Here is a 20,271-nt window from a genome sequence, read left to right on the forward strand (position 1 = left end):
CCCACCCGTGATACCGCCATGCTCAGCAGCTTTCAGCCCACGGAGCGTTGTTTCCCGTACACTAAGTGGCTCCAAACATTGTGGGATTTTTTTCTCTTTTTGGTTTATTTGTTTGTACTCGGTTTATTCGCTTGATTCTGTTTTTGTCTCCCCTTCCGGGTTAGGCTGGCAGCTGCCACTTCTCACTCCCTTCAGCTGCCTCCCTCCCAGTGTCCCATCTAGGAAGTTAGCTGTGGGGAGGGTCCGGGGGGTGCACTAACAACCTTCACAGAAGAGGGAACCAAGGCACAGAGAGGCTGATTTACCCAAGGGGCTAAGCCAGATTCAGGCCCCAGCAGTGAGTATTCCGAGTCGCTGTGCTGAACTCTTATGCTAAAATATTTAACTTTTTATAGATTGTGGTTATAAACATATGAGGTATCAAAATATATATGAGCAGCATACACATCAACTCTAAGATGTTCATTAACTCCATTGCTTTATTTCTATTTTAAAAATCAAGAACCTCTGCAGTCAATATGGCAAAATGTTAATATGTTAAACCTAGATGATAGTCATGTGTGCCTTATTACTCATTCTCTCTTATATGTTCAAAATACAAAATGATCGTAAAGTCTCTCTCCCCTCCCCTCCACCCACTACCCTCTCTCTCACCTGAGCCTCCCAGACCCACATATTTAACAGTCTTTTCATTATATCCACAACTGAATCCATCAGCGTTCCCCCCAAACTCCCTCTGCAGCTTTCCCTTCTCCGAGCACAGCATGACCATCATTTACCTAATTAATCAAGCCAGAAACCTGGGCGTTATTCTGTCCGCCCTCACATACGTCATTAATCCCTTCCTTTTCACCCCCTAGACATGTCTTCGATCTGTTGGCTTTTTTCCATTGACCGTCCCACCACCACTCAGGTGAAGCCACCTACACTGCCCACCTGGACGCCTCAAGAGCCTCCCACCTGGCCTCCCTCACCATGCTTACCCTATTCCAGACAAAGGGGATCCCATCATTCCCATGCTTTTAAGACCTTTCTTTCAAAACCCACTGTTCTTAGAATAAACTCCAAGTTCTTCACCTGGTGAATGTCTATCTTTGCCACGAAACTGTCAGCTCAATGAGAGAAGAATCTGCCTTCTCCACCTCTACGCCCCCTCCCAGCACAATGCCATGCTCAGTAAAGATCTGCTCGATCACAGTACCTGTATTCTAACCCTAGTCCTGAGTCCTTAACCAAACTGCTTCACTTTTGAGTCTTGGTTGCCCTGGCCATAAAAATCCAAGGTAGATTAGAAAGATTGTAGACGTTTAGCTAGATTATTGATTTGGGGATTTTGCAGTAGCAACCTGCAACTAAATGTTCTGATGACTTTGTCTTATTAAAAACACATCCAGATTCAAGTAATATTTGTGGAATGCCTTAGGTGTAAAAGGAGCTGTACAAAGTACTTTCACAAACTTCATGTTTTATAACATGAACAACCCAGATAGGGTCACAAATGGAATCGCTTCACAAGTGACAAAAGTAAGGTGACAAGGCATAAAGCTTGTCATCCAAGGTCGCAAAGCTGGTGAGAGCCAAGTTGTTTCTCCAATCAAAAAAAATTTTGAAAGAACAGAATTCTGAATTTTGAGGGTAAAAGACTGCAATACAAAGAGGTGAAACAACTCCCTTAATCAAAGTGTCAAGTTCTGACTCCAGAGTTTTAACCGTGCCATACTGAATGCTAGCACAGCAAAATCAGATGGTCTTTTGGTGAATAAGCTCCAGGAAAACCGCGTTAATTCTTCCACTCATAGGAGGACACACACCCACCTGTCGAAGGTTGATGTAGACTGCATTCTGGAGAAATTCCGAAGCTTCCATGCTCCGCTTCTGAATGGCGAGGACACGGACGGCCTTGACACACGCTTCTAACTCAATCACCCCGGCGTTCTTATACTGTAGGGTCAAAAGAGAAGAGGAGAGGTGTTTCTGTCAGATCGTGCAGTCTGTACCACAGGGACTCGGTGACACTGAGCAGCACATCCCCACACGAGGAGCTGCAGCACCGCCCACCCAAGGGGGAGGAGTTTGTGTTTGAGAAAGTCTATCCCTTAAGGGGGCAAAAGGGGTTGGTGGGACTGAGTGAACCTATAAATGCCCATATAGATATGTTTGCATTCATTCAAGTAATACAACCAACAGTAGCTGGATATTTTACAAAATTTCAAAATGTTATCAGTGGAAACTTTGCTATTCACTTCCACTTAATCTCGTGCTCGAAAACATTCTTAAGACTCTCTCACACCTGCAGCTTTGATGCCGTAGTTGTCAATTCATGTTACTTTGTTACAAAAGTTCTAGCTCCTTTTATCACTATATCTGTCCTCTCTTAGCACGTTTGATGTCTTTCTGGTTATCTCTCTGAGTTACCTGTTCCTGCTTCTCAGATCCTGAGAGGAAGGACAAATGAAGATACACGAACAGAAAAGGTACCGTGGACTTCACGTAGCCACTCAGTAATGATCCCGGCAAGAACTTCTCCAATCTCACCTTCACCTCTCAAAGTTCTGCACAAGGTGACATCCAGCCAGGAGAGCTGCCTTTGCCCACTTGAAAGCTGTGTGGCTCAGACGCGGGGACAGGCCCAGAAGCTGGTTCTGGAGCCCAGGCCCCCCTTTTCTGTGCCTTCCTCTTTCCCAAGGCCCCAACTCGAAGCCCTCCATGCTCCCTGTTCTTCTGCCCTTTTTTTTTTTCCTAATTATCCCAAGCTGGAGTGGTTTTCATCTGATGTATCCGAAAAGACTTCCTGCAGCTGGGGAAGAGGCTTCTAGAGGTAAATCCATGTATTCTGGTGCCTGAAGAGCGCCCGAGGCCGAGAGACCCCCACCAACACTCACTGAGGCGTTAAGCGTGCTGCGGAGTCAGCCGCCCCCCAGCAAGTGTTTGCTGAGACCCCAAGGCCTGCCTGGCATAACCGCTCATGAAAATGCAGTCTGCCCACTTATCAATTATTAAGAAGCAAAAATATCCAATTGCCCATGTTTCTTACTAAAATTATTTGTAAGGTGGAAAAAGAAATTATTGTGCCAGAAAGAGCAGGTCTCCACCGTTTCCTCATTTCCAATATGTAACAGGCACAGAATCTGTGATATATTACATGTAATTTATCAAAGACATCACAAAAAGAAACTATACTTACCTAACTACCAATACTGAAGTCAAAATCTATCAATTTTATATACCATTTAATGACACAACAAAAAGAATCTAACAGGGACTTGATTCCATTGAAATATAATTATTTCTTTTCCTTCAAAACTCTTAAAACAACTTCTACTGAAGTGAAAATAGAAGTCAACTCGGTTTTTTTTCACATATTTTGGTTATAGTTAAATATTTTAAATATTACAACGAAATTTAAATTGCATTCATAAAAAACCGTTCATATATTAGTAGAAAGATATACAGAATCAATGGGAATTAGGAAAAGAATGGACATTTACTAAAAGTCTACTACATACCTAGTCTTTTACAAGCATTCTCCTGGAACATAAGCTCTCTGATGCAGGGGCCCCCTTTTTCACTGCTGAGTCCCTAGTAATCATCTACCAAGGCACCAGCATAGAACTATGCAATCAATATTTTAGAAATAAACGAGGGAATTATCTCATTTAATTCTAAAACAAACCCCTAAAATAAATACGGAACTTATTTACAGATAAAGGAAATAGGGTCCCAAAAAGTAAAGTTTCTTGCCCAAGGTCACAAAGCTAGTACTTGGTGAAGGCAGGATTTGAACTCAGGTCTGTCTGACTCCAAAACTAAGGTGGAAATCCCATTCCATTAGGGAGGTCCAGCACCACAGACAATCCTCCTATCTTTGTTCAGATCTAGCCTTATATAGCCTTAGCATCCCATACACAGGGAACTCGAGGACAACCTATAACAATAAGGATTTTATAGCCAGTAATTTCTTAGGTCTTATTTACAAAGTGTCAGCAGATCAGCAGAAAAGCTCTCTAAGAAGGTATTTCTAAGAATAAAACCAAAGAGAAAACCCATAAGGAAAAGATTTACTATATTAAAAACATTTTTGACCACAACCAAAATGAAAAACCTCATAAACAAAACAAAAGGCAGGCAACATCAAGAAAAAGATTTGCAATATATGTCGATGGCAGAAAAGAAGCTAATATCCATGACTTACAAAGAGCTATCACAAAGCAATAAGAAATGCTCCCTAATTTAAATGTATGCAAAGGACAAAAACGGGTAATTCATTTTAAAAATGCAACTGGCTAATACATGAACAATGTTCAATACCTCACTGGTCATCAAGTGCAAACTAAAACAATGAAAAATTACTTTCGCTCACCGTATTGGCAAATATTTTAAAAGGATAGTGTCTGTTTGTGGGAGAACAAACTATTATAAAGCTTTTTGGAGGACGATACAGCAATGTATACGTAAACTCTAAAAAATATACGCACACTTTTTGACTCAAGTCCACTTCTGGGAATTGTTTCCTTTTAAAAAAAAAATCAGTCCAAAAAGATTTATCCATCAGGGCATTTATCACAGCACTGTTTAAAATGGTGGAAAAAAAAATTGAAGGAAAATAATATTCAGTAATAGAGAATTGGTTAAATGAGTAATTCTACATCTTTTCATTCCCTGTTGGAGAAGGAATTTGGAGAGTAACTTGAAAGTAACCTATGATAAATGTAAATGTCATATCCAGTGACTAAATTTCCAGAAATCTTAACTAAAGGAATACTCATACAAGAACAAAAGAATATATGTACAAGAATGTTCAAACATTTTTTCTAAGAGTGAAAAAGTGAAGATTCAATAACGCAGAAAAACACATAATCTGCCAAATGAAAAATGTAGGTCTCCACACAGTAAATAAGTACAGAATGCTCACCATTTTATGATCTAGAGGATATAATACATTGACAAAAAGAACAGAAAATAGATATTAAAATGTTATCTCCAGGCTTCCCTGGTGGTGCAGTGGTTAAGAATCCGCCCGCCAACGCAGGGGACACGGGTTCGAGCCCTGGTCCGGGAAGATCCCACATGCCACAGAGCAACTAAACCCGTGCACCACAACTACTGAGCCTGCGCTCTAGAGCCTGCGAGCCACAACTACTGAGCCCTATGCCATAACTACTGAAGCCCACGCACCTGGAGCCCGTGCTCTGCAACAAGAGAAGCCACCACAATGAGAAGCCCGCGCACTGCAACGAAGAGTAGCCCCCGCTCGCCGCAACTAGAGAAAGCTCACGCGCAGCAAGGAAGACCCAACACAGCCAAAAATAAATTAATTAATTAATTAACTTTTTTTAAAAAATGTTATCTCTGAGAACTTCCCTGGCAGTCCAGTAGTTGAGACTCCATGCTTCCACTGAAGTGGGGGGACGCAGGTTCGATCCCTGGTCGGGGAATTAGGATCCCGCATGCCGTGCAGCACGGCCAAAAAATTTAAAAATTTTTTAAATAAAAAATACTAAAAAAAATTTTTTAAACATTATCCCTGAGTAGCAGGGCTATGATAGCCTCTTTTTCTCCTATTTTCAGACTTCTTAAATTAAATATACATTATTCTTAATCAACAAAAACCATTTTTAGGCATATAGTATTATGCATTGGGGAATAATACATGAATACTTACAGAAACAAATAATTAGGAGATACTGCAGCAGCGTTACACAATGTAAAACAGGAACTTCTGGTTAAAACAACACAGTCACATAAAGGATCTACAGAGTAAAATCACCTTGCTGTAATAGGAAATGGCCTCCTTGTATTTGTCAATTATGTCTTCAGGGCTAAGGCAGTTCTTAGCCCGTCCAATCTCAGTGCTGGTATCTGGATTGATGCCATTGGTGGTGAGGGCACCTGCAAACCGAAAGGAAGAAAAGAAATAATCTTTTGCTTTTTCCGTCTTGTTTCTTTGTTACTTTAAAAGAAGGGCACAAGTAAGATAAAGCTTGAATATTCCCAACTGAAATTTAAATAATGAAACCATTTTTAAAGTCTTCACAGCTTATACACTCCCTATAATAGTCTTACCATCAAAAGCATTGTATTAAATGTTAATTAACTCAGAATAAGTTTTCCTCCCTGTTGAAACTTTTTATTAAAGAACATGAAATGCATTATATAAAAGTAACATGTCTATAATAACTAGCTTAGTTGTCTTGACAGCAATGCAGTCAGTGTGCATTATCTCCCAGCACTAAGCTCTTCTCTTAATGCTAGCAAGAAACCACACTGCACCCTCAAATGGAGATAAACTATGTGAAAGTATTTTCTGAACTATACAGCACTAAAAAAACATAACTTACAAATACTGGCATCCTTTCTGAGGCTGTCATTTTCTATTTCTGGCCAACCCCTGTCAATAAGCAGAACCACCTAATTCCCTAGCCATCAAACTCACAGGGGCAAGAGTTCTGGAGACATTTCCATTTATAGAATGTAACCAACTACACATAGAACTCTGACCAAAACAAAGATGAAATACTCTTTGATTTCAGAGAACACTCAAAAAATAGTCCCGTAAGCCCCACAGCAGGAAAAGCTGGGCTTCTCCTAAGCCACTTGTTTATTTCAGGGACACTGAGCATCTCCGACAAATTCTGTTTCCCTCATGTCTACTGGGAGACTCAGGCACACATTTGCCGTTGATCTTAGAACTCACGGGGCAAAGGGTGTGTCTCACACGGCCCGCAACCTTCACACAAGGTCATCTCCTTGCCTTGCTGTCTAAACTTGGTCCTATTTTCTCACCTGCTCACTTGGTATTTTGTTATTCTGTATGCTGCCTCAAATGCTTTTTGGAACAAGACAGAAGAATGAGTGGATAGATACATGGACAGATGGACAGGTGAAAGCTGGGCAGACGGACAGAAAGACTCTAAGCAAAGAGGAACAAAGAACACTTCCTATGCAAAATCCTCTTCTAGTCAGGGAAGAAAGAACCATAACAGAGAACTGGGAAGAGGCAGGTGGCTTAGGATTTTGTGTTTCTACAGATTTTGTGAAAAATCACAGCAAGAGATAAGAGGGTAGAACTACAAATAATAAAAGAAAAGGGCATGCATGCCTGAAAAACATCTAAAATATTTACTTTCTAAAGAATAGATTCAAGTCAGCAAGGCCCAATGACACAATGCTTGGGTCCTTACAGAATTGAGAAGTCCATCTCCAAGCCACAAGGCAACCCTTTGGAGCACTGAGAATCTACACCGGGTGGTCATAAGGCCATCACAGCAGAAGCTACGTTATTCTGCACTAACGAGGAATCAGAACCAATGTGGGGACATCCATGCGTGTCCTCATTTACAACCCATGGCAGCGCCATGCGGGGGGGACTCCTAGTGAGCCCCGTTTCTGCAGGGGAGGAAACGGCTCCTAAAGAGGCTGAGCATTCCTACTGGCTCTCCGGATTACAGAGCCGGTTGCTCCAGAGCAGGATTCGAACCCGGGCCCATATTTTTAACCACAGTACTATCCTGCTTTGTGTGTTTTTCATGTTTACAATACCTTTGTTTCTGGCATGAAATAATATTTCATAGATGATAGGTTATCTTGATTTATCTCATTAGCTCTAATAATGTGTCTTCATATTGTTGAATTTTACTCTTTTCCCTTGGAGAATGGAAGGGAAAGAGTGGGAGTCAGAATGAGGTGGGCTCTTCATTCTTCCTATGGTACCTCACCTCATCCAAGAAGCCCCAATCAGGGAGAAGGAGCAAATGTTCCCTCCATCTTTAAAAAAGAAAAAAGACACCACTGATAATGGGCGTTCCCTTAATGATTTACTTAACTCCAGTACAGAGGCAGGGGGGAAAAAGCACATGCAGAAACTCAGAAGAACACAACCTGTAAGAAGGTAAAAAGAGCATAGTTCACGGGAGAGCTTAGTGGGTCAGACTGATTTAATTTCACTCAATAAAAGAATAACACACTCTAAAAATACTAGTATGCAATGGATTTGATCTTTCTTGACACCTATAAAGTTTTGACAGCCCACATGTAACATTATTGTGAACCAGTGAAACAAGGAGTCTATAGACAGGAAAAATCAATGCCACAGGCAGGCTGAAACCCAGGCTAGAGGAAAGGAAAAGAAAGAGCATAGTTAAGAAGTGGGGAAAAGCTGAAAAAAAAAAATCATCACAAGGGTTCCCCAGTATCAGTCCAACAACAGTTTAATAATTCATTCAAGAGAAAGTTACTGAGTTCCTATTATGTGCAAAATTGTATAGGAGGCACAAGCTGGAAAGTCAACAAAAGTAAAATGAAGCAGAAATAAGAGGGAATGGGACTTCCCTGGTGGCACAGTTGTTAGGAATCCGTCTGCCAATGCAGGGGGCACAGGTTCAAGCCCTGGTCTAGGAAGATCCCACATGCCGCGGAGCATCTAAGCCCGTGAGCCACAACCACTGAAGCCAGCGCACCTAAGAGCCCATGCTCTGCAACAAGAGAAGCCACTGCAATGAGCAGTCTGAGCTCGCCACAACTTAGAGAAAGCCCGCGCGCAGCAACAAGGACCCAATGCAGCCAAAAATAACTAAGATAAATAAATAAATTAAAAAAAAAAAAGAAATAAGAAGGAATAAAACAGAGACAAATGATGCAGGAGAAAGAAAGGCAAAACCATAAAAAGAGGAGAATAACAAGGGTAGCCCCCGTTCACTGCAACTAGAGAAAGCCCGCAAGCAGCAATGAAGAGCCAACGCAGCCAAAAATAAATAAGTAAATAAATTTTTTTAAAAATTAATATTAAAAAATAATAACAAAAAATAAATAGAATTGTAAAGTTAGAACATTGTTGAAAAGTTATAAAAATACTCCAAAAAACAGATCAAAACATATATATGTAGGAAGGCTGCCCCCGTGTCATATATAAATGCAAACTTATTTTTGTTCATTCATGGGTACTAAATTACTTTATCCAAGGCATAATATTTTAATTAAAACAAATAATCAATATTACACTTCTCCTGTCAAATCTAGTTCATAAATGTGCTCTGCTACGTAACCATAACGTGTCTAAGATAGAGCTGAAATTAATGAAAATACCTTTGTATGGTTTGTGGAACTCTTCTCAAAATTCCAGGCTTTTAAAATAAATCTCAGCAGTATTTCTATATTATCTTTTTCCTTGTGAAACAACAGATACTGTTGTCAAAATTCTGTCATTACAATGATTCATGAGCACCATGCTCTAACTAATCTGCCAGACAATAAGGCACTATCTAGACACTGTGACCAAACAAAATGAAATATAAGGAAGACAATGACCCTATTCTGGAAAATTTACAACCTATGTCAACACTGGGGTTTTTCTTTCATTGGTTAGCAAAATAAGATAAATCATATACTTTCTTAGAGCATTCTGTAGCCATGACTCTTCTTTTAGTGTAATGACCAGAAAAGAGTTAAGTATGACTTTATTAGGTCAATTAGCAACAATCATCACTGGAGGGTAAGTAATGCGGTATTAACTGATAGCAATGCTTCCGCCTACATTAGACCTAAAATAAAACTACACTGAGTTCTGCAAAGTATTATAAAGGAAGAGATGAGGTCCCTAATGAGAAAAAATTAATAAGAAATCAAAGAAGTAAAGGCTTTTTAATTAACCATTCCTATAGAAAGGATAAGAGTATGGTGGTTAAGAGAACAGATGCTGGAGACAAATGTGTGGGTGTGAATTCCCACATCACCACTAACTAGCTGTACCCATGACAAGTCAATGAACTTTTCTGCATCTCAGTTTCCTCATCTATAGACTGGGGATAACAACAGTACCTATCTCCTAGAACTGCTGTAAGAATTAAATTGCTTTTAAAATACCTCAGATCTTAGATATGACACCAAAAGCACAAGCAACAAAGAAAAGTTAGATACAGTGGACTTCATCAAAACTTTAAACTTCTATGCTTCAAAGGACACCATCAACAAAGTGAAAAAACAACACACAGAATAGGAGAAAATTTTTGTAAACCATATATCTGATAAGGAATATGTATCTACAATATAAAAAGAAATCTTACAACTCGATAATAAAAAGACAAATAACTGAATTAAAAATGGATAAAGGATCTGAAAAGACCTTTCAGTGATCCGGAAGGGATCTCATTCAGATTCGACAGAGAAATTAAACCGTTCACAGACAAGCAAAAGTTAAGAGAATTCAGCACCACCAAACCAGCTTTACAATAAATGCTAAAGGAACTTCTCTAGGCAGGAAACACAAAAGAAGAAAAAGACCTACAATAACAAACCCAAAACAATTAAGAAAATGGTACTAGGAACATACATATAGATAACTACCTTAAATATAAATGGATTAAATGCTCCAACCAAAAGACATAGACTGGCTGAATGGATACAAAAACAAGACCTGTACATATGCTGTCTACAAGAGACCCACGTCAGACCTAGGGACACATACAGACTGAAAGTGAGGGGATGGAAAAAGATATTCCATGCAAATTGAAATCAAAAGAAAGCTGGAGTAGCAATTCTCATATCAGACAAAATAGACTTTAAAATAAAGACTATTACAAGAGACAAAGAAGGACACTACATAATGATCAAGGGATCAATCCAAGAAGAAGATATAACAATTGTAAATATTTATGCACCCAACATAGCAGCACCTCAATACATAAGGCAAATGCTAACAGCCATAAAAGGGGAAATTGACAGTAACACAATCATAGTAGGGGACTTTTAGCACCCCACTTTCACCAATGGACAGATCATCCAAAATGAAAATAAATAAGGAAACACAAGCTTTAAATGACACATTAAACAAGATGGACTTAATTGATATTTATAGGACATTCCATCCAAAAACAACAAAATACACTTTCTTCTCAAGTGTTCATGGAACATTCTCCAGTATGGATCATATCTTGGGTCACAAATCAAGCCTTGGTAAATTTAAGAAAATTGAACTCGTATCAAGTATCTTTTCCAACCACAACGCTATGACACTAGATATCAATTACAGGAAAAAATCTGTAAAAAATACAAACACATGGAGGCTAAACAATACACTACTAAATAACCAAGAGATCACTGAAGAAATCAAAGAGGAAATCAAAAAATACCTAGAAACAAATGACAATGAAAACACAACGACCCAAAACCTATGGGATGCAGCAAAAGCAGTTCTAAGAGGGAAGTTTATAGCCATATAATCCTACCTCAAGAAACAAGAAACACCTCAAATAAACAACCTAACCTTACACCTAAAGCAATTACAGAAAGAAGAACAAAAAAAAAAAACCCACAGTTAGCAGATGGAAAGAAATCATAAAGATCAGATCAGAAAGAAATGAAAAAGAAATGAAGGAAACAATAGCACAGATCAATAAAACTAAAAGCTGCTTCTTTGAGTAGATAAACAAAATTGATAAACCATTAGCCAGACTCATCAAGAAAAAAAGGGAGAAGACTCAAATCAACAGAATTAGAAATGAAAAAGGAGCAGTAACAACTGACACTGCAGAAATACAAAGGATCATGAGAGATTACAAGCAACTATATGCCAATAAAATGGACAACCTGGAAGAAATGGACACATTCTTAGAAAAGCACAACCTTCTGAGACTGAACCAAGAAGAAACAGAAAATATAAACAGACCAATCACAAGCACTGAAATTGAAACTATGATTAAAAATCTTCCAACAAAAAAGCCCAGGACCAGAGGGCTTCACAGGCAAATTCTATCAAACATTTAGGGAAGAGCTAACATCTATCCTTCTCAAACTCTTACAAAATATAGCAGAGGGAGGAACATGCCCAAACTCATTCTACGAAGCCACCATCACCCTGATACCAAAAACAGACAAAGATGTCACAAAAGAAGAAAACTACAGGCCAATATCTCTGATGAACATAGATGCAAAACTCCTCCACAAAATACTAGCAAACAGAATCCAACAGCACATTAAAAGGATCATACACCATGATCAAGTGGGGTTTATCCCAGGAATGCAAGGATTCTTCAATACACGCAAATCAATCAATGTGATACACCATATTAACATATTGAAGGATAAAAACCATATCATCTCAATAGATGCAGAAAAAGCTTTTGACAAACTTCAACACCCATTTATGATAAAAACTCTCCAGGAAGTAGGCATAGAGGGAACCTACCTCAACATAATAGAGCCCATATATGACAAACCCACAGCCAACATCGTTCTCAATGGTGGAAAACTGAAAACATTTCCTCTAAGATCAGAAACAAGACAAGGTTGCCCACTCTCACCACTGTTATTCAACATAGTTTTGGAAGTTTTAGCCACAGCAATCAGAGAAGAAAAAGAAATGAAAGGAATCCAAATCGGAAAAGAAGAAGTAAAACTGTCACTGTTTGCAGATGACATGATACTATACATAGAGAATCCTAAAGATGCTACCAGAAAACTACTAGAGCTAATCAATCAGTTTGGTAGAGTAGCAGGATACAAAAAGGAGGCAAGGATATACAATGGAGAAAAGACAGCCTCTTCAATAAGTGGTGCTGGGAAAACTGGACAGCTATATGTAAAAGAATGAAATTAGAACAGTCCCTAACACCATACACAAAAATAAACTGAAAATGGATTAAAGACCTAAATGGAAGGCCAGACACTATGAAACTCTTAGAGGAAAACATAGGCAGAACACTCTATGACATAAATCACAGAAAGATCCTTTTTGACCCACCTCCTAGAGAAATGGAAATAAAAACAAACAAATGGGACCTAATGAAACTTAAAAGCTTTTGCACAGCAAAGGAAACCATAAACAAGACCAAAAGACAACCCTCAGAATGGGAGAAAACACTTGCAAAAGAAGCAACTGACAAAGGATTAATCTCCAAAATATACAAGCAGCTCATGCAGCTCAATATCAAAAAAACAAACAACCCCATCCAAAAATGGGCAGAAGACCTAAACAGACATTTCTCCAAAGAAGATATACAGATTGCCAGCAAACACATGAAAAGATGCTCAACATCACTAATCATTAGAGAAATACGAATCAAAACTACAATGAGGTATCACCTCACACCAGTCAGAATGGCCATCATCCAAAAATCTACAAACAGTAAATGCTGGAGAGGGTGTGGAGAAAAGGCAACCCTCTTGCACTGTTGGTGGGAATGTAAATTGATACAGCCACTATGGAGAACAGTATGGAGGTTCCTTAAAAAACTAAAAATAGAACTACCATACGACCCAGTATTCCCACTACTGGGCATATACCCTGAGAAAACCATAATTCAAAAAGAGTCATGTACCACAATGTTCACTGCGGCTCTATTTACAATAGCCAGGACATGGAAGCAACCTAAGTGTCCATCGACAGATGAATGGATAAAGAAGATGTGGCACATATATACAATGGAATATTACTCAGCCATAAAAAGAAACGAAATTGAGTTATCTGTAGTGAGGTAGATTGACCTAGAGTCTGTCATGCAGAGTGAAGTAAGTCAGAAAGAGAAAAACAAATCCCATATGCTAACACATATATATGGAATTTAAAAATTAAAAAAAAAAGGTTCTGAAGAACCTAGGGACAGGACAGGAATAAAGACGCAGACATAGAGAATGGACTTGAGGACATGGGGAGGGGGAAGGGTAAGCTGGGACGAAGTGCGAGAGTGGCACTGACATATATATACTACCAAATGTAAGTGGGAAGCAGCTGTATAGCACAGGGAGATCAGCTCGGTGCTTTGTGTCCAACTAGAGGGGTTGGATAGGGAGGGTGGGAGGGAGACGCAAGAGGGTGAAGATATGGGGATATACGTATGCACTTAGCTGATTCCCTTTGTTATATAGCAGAAACTAACAAACCATCGTAAAGCAATTATACTCCAATAAAGATATTTTTTAAAAAATGGATAAAGGATGTGAAAAGACATTTTTCAAGGAAAATGTACAAATGGCCAATAAGCACAATGAAAAAGATGCTCGAGGGCTTCCCTGGTGGTGCAGTGGTTAAGAATCTGCCTGGCAATGCAGGGGACACGGGTTAAAGCCCTGGTCCGGGAAGATTCCACACACCGCGGAGCAACTAAGCCTGTGCACCACAGCTACTGAGCCTGCACTCTAGAGTCCCTGAGCCACAACTACTGAGCCTGCGTGCCACAACAACTGAAGCCCACGCACCTAGAGCCCGTGCCCTGCAATAAGAGAATCCACCACAGTGAGAAGCCCGCATACAGCAACAAAGAGTAGTCCCCTCTCGCTGCAGCTAGAAAAAGCCTGCGGGCAGCAACAAAGACCCAACGCAGCCAGAAATTAATTAATTAATTAATTAATATTTTAAAAAAGAAAAAGATGCTCAATATCAATAGCTATAAGGGAAATCAAATCAAAACTACAGGGAGGAGGAGAAAACTATAATTAGAAAAGATTCACGCACCCCTATGTTCATTGCTGCACTATTTACAATAGCCCGGACATGGAAGCAACCTAAATGTCCCTCAACAGAGAACGGATAAAGAAGAGATGGTAGGGCTTCCCTGGTGGCGCAGTGGCTGAGAATCTGCCTGCCAATGCAGGGGACGCGGGTTCGAGCCCTGGTCTGGGAAGATCCCACATGCCGCGGAGCGGCTGGGCCCGTGAGCCACAATTACTGAGCCTGCGCGTCTGGAACCTGTGCTCCGCAACAAGAGAGGCCGCGATAGTGAGAGGCCCGCGCACCGCAATGAAGAGTGGCCCCCGCACCGCGATGAAGAGTGGCCCCTGCTTGCCACAACTAGAGAAAGCCCTCGCACAGAAACGAAGACCCAACAAAGCCATACATACATACATACATACATAAAAAGAATGTAAGCAGAGAAGAATAGCATTAAAATAAATAAATAAATAAATAAATTTAAAAAAAAAAAAAGAAGAGATGGTACATATAGACAATGGAATATTACTCAGCCATAAAAAAAGAACGTAATAATGCCATTTGCAGCCACGTGGATGGACCTAGAGACTGTGATACTGAGTAAAGTCAGACACAGAAAGACAAATATCATATGATATTGCTTATATGTGGAATCTAAAAAAAGGGTACAAATGAACTTATTTACAAAACAGAAGTAGAGTCACAGATGTAGAAAACAAACTTATAGTTACCAGGGGCTAGGGGGGAGGGATAAATTGGGAGCTTGGGATTGGCATATACACACTACTATATATATAAAATAGATAACTAAAAAGAACCTACTGTGTAGCACAGGGAACTATACTCAATACTCCGTAATGGCCTATATGGGAAAAGAATCTTAAAAAAAGAGTGGATATATGTATATGTGTAACTGATTCACTTTGCTGTACACCCAAAACTAACACAACATTGTAAATCAACTATACTCCAATAAAAATTTTAAAAAAAGAAATATATATATATATTATGGCAAACTTTTATGATATTTTAACATTAGGAAATGTACACAAATACTTACAAATACAAATAAAAATTCTATTTCCATTTTAAACGACAAAAAAAAAAAAAACTACAAGGAGAAACCACTTCACACTCACTAGAACAGCTATAATCAAAGATGATAACACCCTGACCTGGGGCTCCAGGAGCCCCGAGGGCGGTTGCATGAGGCCGGCTGAGAGGGAGGACTTGGCTTGGCTTTGTCCCACTCCACTCTGAGCCTTCTCATCGACTGGGTTTAGATGGTTCCCGCAAAGAAGGGTGGCAAGAAGAAAGGCCAGTCTGCCGTCAACAAGGTGACAACCAGAAAATATACTATCAACGTTCACAAGAGCATCCCTGGAGTGGGTTTCAAGAAGCGTGCCCCTCGGGCACTCAGAGAAATCCGGAAATCTGCCATGAAGGAGATGGGAATTCCAGATGTGCGCATTGACACCAGGCTCAACAAAGCTGTCTGGGCCAAAGGAATAAGGAATGTCCCGTATTGTATCCATGTGCAGTTGTCCAGAAAACATAATGAAGATGAAGATGCACCAAACAAGCTCTGTACGTTGGTTACCTATGTACCTGTCACCATTATCAAAAACCTAAAGACAGTTAATGTGGATGAAAACTGACTGTTGATTGTTAAGTAAAAGTTATAGAACTGCCAAAAAAAAAAGAAAAGTTAATAACAAGCATTGATGAGGACATAGAGAAACTGGAACTCTCATACACTGCTGCTGAGAAAGTAAAATAGCACAACCACTTTGGAAAACAATCTGGCAGTTCCTCAAATAGTTAAACATTTAGTTACTGTATGACCCTGTAATTCTAATTCCTAGTCATATACATAAGAGAACTGAAAACGTATGTCCACATAAAAACATATATGAATGTTAACAGCACCATTACTCATAACAGCCAAAAAGTAGAAACAACCCAAATGTCCATCAGCTGATGAAGGGGTAAACAAAAAGTGGTCTATCCATATGGTGAAATATTATTCAGCAAAAACAAAACATGAGGTACTGATCCGTGATACAACATGGACAAACCTTGAAAACATTATGCTAAGTGAAAGAAGTCGGTCATAAAAGACTACAAGTTGTATGATTCCATTTATATGAAATGTCCAGAACAGGCAAATCCAGAGACAGAAGAGTGGTTGCCTGGGGCTGGGGGAGGATGGGGGAAATGGGTGGTGACTGATAATCTGTACGGGGCTTCTTGCTGGGGTGATGAAAATGTCCAAGATTGATGGTGATACACAACTCTGGTCACAGAGTAAAAACCTCTGTATATTTTAATGGGTAAATTGTATTAAAACTGTTAAGAAAAAAAAAGCACCTTGGACCAGTGCCTTCACGTAGTAAGTGCAAATTGCTGATTTTCATTATAGGAAGAAGAAACTCCCGTCAACATTAAAATGGGAAAAGCAAATTTGAGTTAACTGAAACTGGACAAAAGATCACTTCACTTGAAACAGCTGTTGAATGTACATGCAATATTCAGAAATGACAAGAAACAACAGTGTGACACCAAGAAGCATTCTGTTTCAAATGCCCATCAAGGGCTCGGAAGCTGAGCTGCTAGAAGTGATTGGAGAAGTTCTTCCCACCTCTGCACCAAACAGCCAAAGACGGTCAGACTCCTCCTTCTGGCCTTTGAAATGGCTGTGGGGAAAGCAGGCAGCAAAAACTCTGAAACAGTTTGCTTCAAATAACTTATCCATTTAAAGTTCAAAAATAAAATGAAAGTGATACAATTTCGTGCTGGGTTTTCTATAGAGCCGAACGATTTTGCCACCCCCGAGAGAACACTAGCAGAGACTAAGGAGAGTCACAGCACACTGCTCCCAGGAGTCGTGAAGTGATTCCCCACCAACATATGTGCCAGGGTCTAAAGGGCAGAGAAGAAGAGACTAACGTCTGAAAGGCAGATGAGATGTTGGCAAGTGAAGAGAAGGCTGCGGCCAGTCCTGGGACAAGCCCCGTGAGCAGAGGCTAGAAGGGCTCCAGGCGAACTGGGGAGGTGGGGGGCGGGCAGAATCTCAACTCTCTCCTTGCTCTCCCTCGGGGAAGAAGATAGAGTCGTGTCCTGGGATGCCAGACCCTGGCTCTGCGTCCTTTCCTGCCAGCCTCACCCTCTCCCTGAACAACAGCCCCACAGAACCACCCTGACTTTACTCCCAGCACTCGAAACTCAATTTCAGCTCTATACAACCTTATTTTGAAAAGTTTCAGAAATAAAAAATATTATATTCTTTTTTTAATCTCAACATATGACTGATTTCTCTGACAGCCCTAAGCTACTTCTACTTGGTAAAGCACCTAATTCTCCTGCAAGTGAACCCCGTACTTTCCATCAGGCATAACTAGCCAGTCTGGGCTCGATAACTCCTACTGCTCAAATACCAGTACATCTAACATTGATGTCATCGTTCATCTGTCTTGGACGGGAGGTGAGGGAGTATCATTCAGTTCCTCAGCCCCCCCTCAACTGCTTTCTCATCAACAACTCAGGTCTCCTAAAATCAAAGCAAAACATTTGTTTTCCTTCCTCTAGGAAGGAAAACACTTTCCACAAGCTCCATCAGGAAACATCAGCCTAGAGAAAGAATGCAACACAAATGTTAAAACAAAAATCTACAAACCTGAAGCAATTTCATTTCAAAATCAAGATACACAATGAGATGAAAGTAAATGTGTTGGTCACAAAGCATGTGTAAGCATGACCATCTGATTTCCAGCCTTCAAAGGAAGGGAGGGTTTTCATTTTTTATTATTATTCTTTGTCATTGTCCAATTAAGGCAGAAAACAACAGAGCTCATTACGAAATAATTAAGCACTGCAATAAAAGAGATTTTTGCTGTATTAATTACAGAAGGCATTAAGCGGGGAAAGGAAAACCCACCTCTGTAAAAAATGCAAAATGTCTTTCCCTGTTAAGAACACACATACAAAATGCAACAGAGAATTCAAATTCACATTGAGAGGAGCGTTAAGCCACAGAATCAGAGCGAAGTCATTACTATGAGTAAATTCAGAATTAACTGGACAGGCATGCTCAATGCATTCAGAGAATTTTAAAGGCACACTGCAAATCATTCACTTAACCATGCTAGAGGAAGAATTTCCCTCCTCGACAAGCAACATAAATCAATAGGGTGCCCCATGAAACAAGGAACAAACAACAATCAGGTGTGTAACGGTTCTGATTTAAAGTTACTTAAATCAGTATGTTCCAAAGATCATAATCCAGAAATTTTAACCATTCATTCACACCACCATGAAACAAGCACTTAAAAAAATAACCAAAAGAAACTAAGCACATAGATCATGTACCTGGATCAATGAGAACTTCTTGTGCCCCTGGAAGAAAGAACAGATTATGGTCTTTTATTTGAAAAACAAAACTACTTTTAAAGATAACTGCTAAATCACATTTCATAATTCACATAGCCTCAAAAAAATCTGAGACACTTGTACCTGATCAGAAAAGCAATTCTGAGTAACAGTATGTTACAATTCAGTGCCTTTATGCTTTAGAGAAGGAAAAAAAGAAAAGGAAAACTATTTCTCATATCCTGCAGAAACTGTAAAGTGCTTCCCTATCTCTCTCCCTTCCCACTTTCCAAGCTTATGCTCCCTAACTCTTCTGAAACAAGTATGAGAATTTCTTTTCCCACAAATAAGCCAAGTGACAGAAGAATATCAATTTATTTGTGTAAATATACGCCCACACCTTGGCCTGGAGGAGAAAGGTATCAGAAGGCTATATGGAACCTATTTCTCCTTCCTAAAATCACACACGCACACACACACACACACATTCACACAGACACAGACACACATACACACTGATTTACTGGACATTTCACAAGCTAAGGATTTCCAGCTTCTAGAAGGTAGCTCTGTAGTTAGTTTACAACACAAAACAGTTAACTTCATTATTATCAAGAAGCTTCTGAAAGCCTTGATCATCTGTTAAACCATCCAAATATCAATGAGACCCAATTAGCCTTCTCTATAGAATGTAATTTCCCATGATGGCAAAACACACCCTAAGAGGAACTGGGTCCAAGAGTCCTGCTTATCATTAGCTATGATCATTTTTAAACATGTTAACAAGATTCAGAAAGGTATGTCCCAATAACATATATTCTTACTGAAAGAGCATATGTTTTCAATCGTCCATAGAGAATAGGTCCCATGATGTTACTTAAGAGCTACTTTGTGTATCGCAATCTCCATTTTTAAATGCAGACTAAAAATCACTGCAATCTAGAAGCCACGATTATAATAAAAAACAGGTGCTTTCTACTGGATACTGACTATATGCCAAACACAATGCTTGACAACCATCATGTGCGACTGTCGGGGCAACCCTACAAGGTAGATGGGGATGAGGAAGCCTGCAGTGCGGATGCGGAGCCAGGGATGCTGCACCGTCACACACTCCACAACGTGCCCACGACGAGTGCTGACAGATCTGCACTGAGGGGACACTGAGCTGTGTGGAAGCTTGGGGGATGTGAGATTTCCAGATAGTGGTAAAAACTTCCTGTTCAGTGAAAAACCTGGTCAAATATATTATACTGTGCCATGTCCTTTGAATAGGGAATATGATTGAGACTTTTTCAATGCCTCAGAGTCATAATCACAATCATCAATTACTCGACCTCTTAGGGCGTCCAGGGATGAACCGGGCCCCATGCTAAGTCCACTGAGATTGCAGAGCTTTTAAGGTTGTTTAATGAAGTTTGTAAAAATCTTTCTGTCTCATGCCTCACACAGGCGGTCAACTAGCACTTCTCACTGGTGTGCAT

At 39.8% G+C, this 20,271-nt stretch overlaps 1 protein-coding gene and 1 pseudogene across 6 annotated transcripts in view; one reads left to right on the forward strand and one right to left on the reverse strand.

Annotated features, from left to right (window-relative positions):
• TRAPPC9 (trafficking protein particle complex subunit 9) overlaps window positions 1-20,271 on the reverse strand; it is a 556,901-nt gene that overhangs the window by 462,141 nt on the left and 74,489 nt on the right. For 4 of the 5 annotated variants that reach the window (XM_082433777.1, XM_082433780.1, XM_082433779.1 and 1 more), the window contains 3 exons: window positions 18,788-18,814; window positions 5,768-5,889; window positions 1,816-1,941 (listed from right to left, as the gene is read on the reverse strand). In XM_082433777.1, coding sequence (XP_082289903.1) covers window positions 1,816-1,941; window positions 5,768-5,889; window positions 18,788-18,814 — 275 coding nt within the window. The remainder of the gene's footprint in view (window positions 1-1,815; window positions 1,942-5,767; window positions 5,890-18,787; window positions 18,815-20,271) is intronic. The other variant, XM_082433781.1, reaches the window with a different exon arrangement.
• LOC309646977 (large ribosomal subunit protein eL31 pseudogene) lies at window positions 15,688-16,132 on the forward strand (annotated as a pseudogene). The gene has a single exon. The product of its transcript is annotated as a large ribosomal subunit protein eL31 pseudogene (transcript).

This window comes from Balaenoptera physalus (genome assembly GCF_965194825.1).
Source record: "Balaenoptera physalus genome assembly, chromosome: 17".
NCBI classification, from domain to species: domain Eukaryota; kingdom Metazoa; phylum Chordata; class Mammalia; order Artiodactyla; family Balaenopteridae; genus Balaenoptera; species Balaenoptera physalus.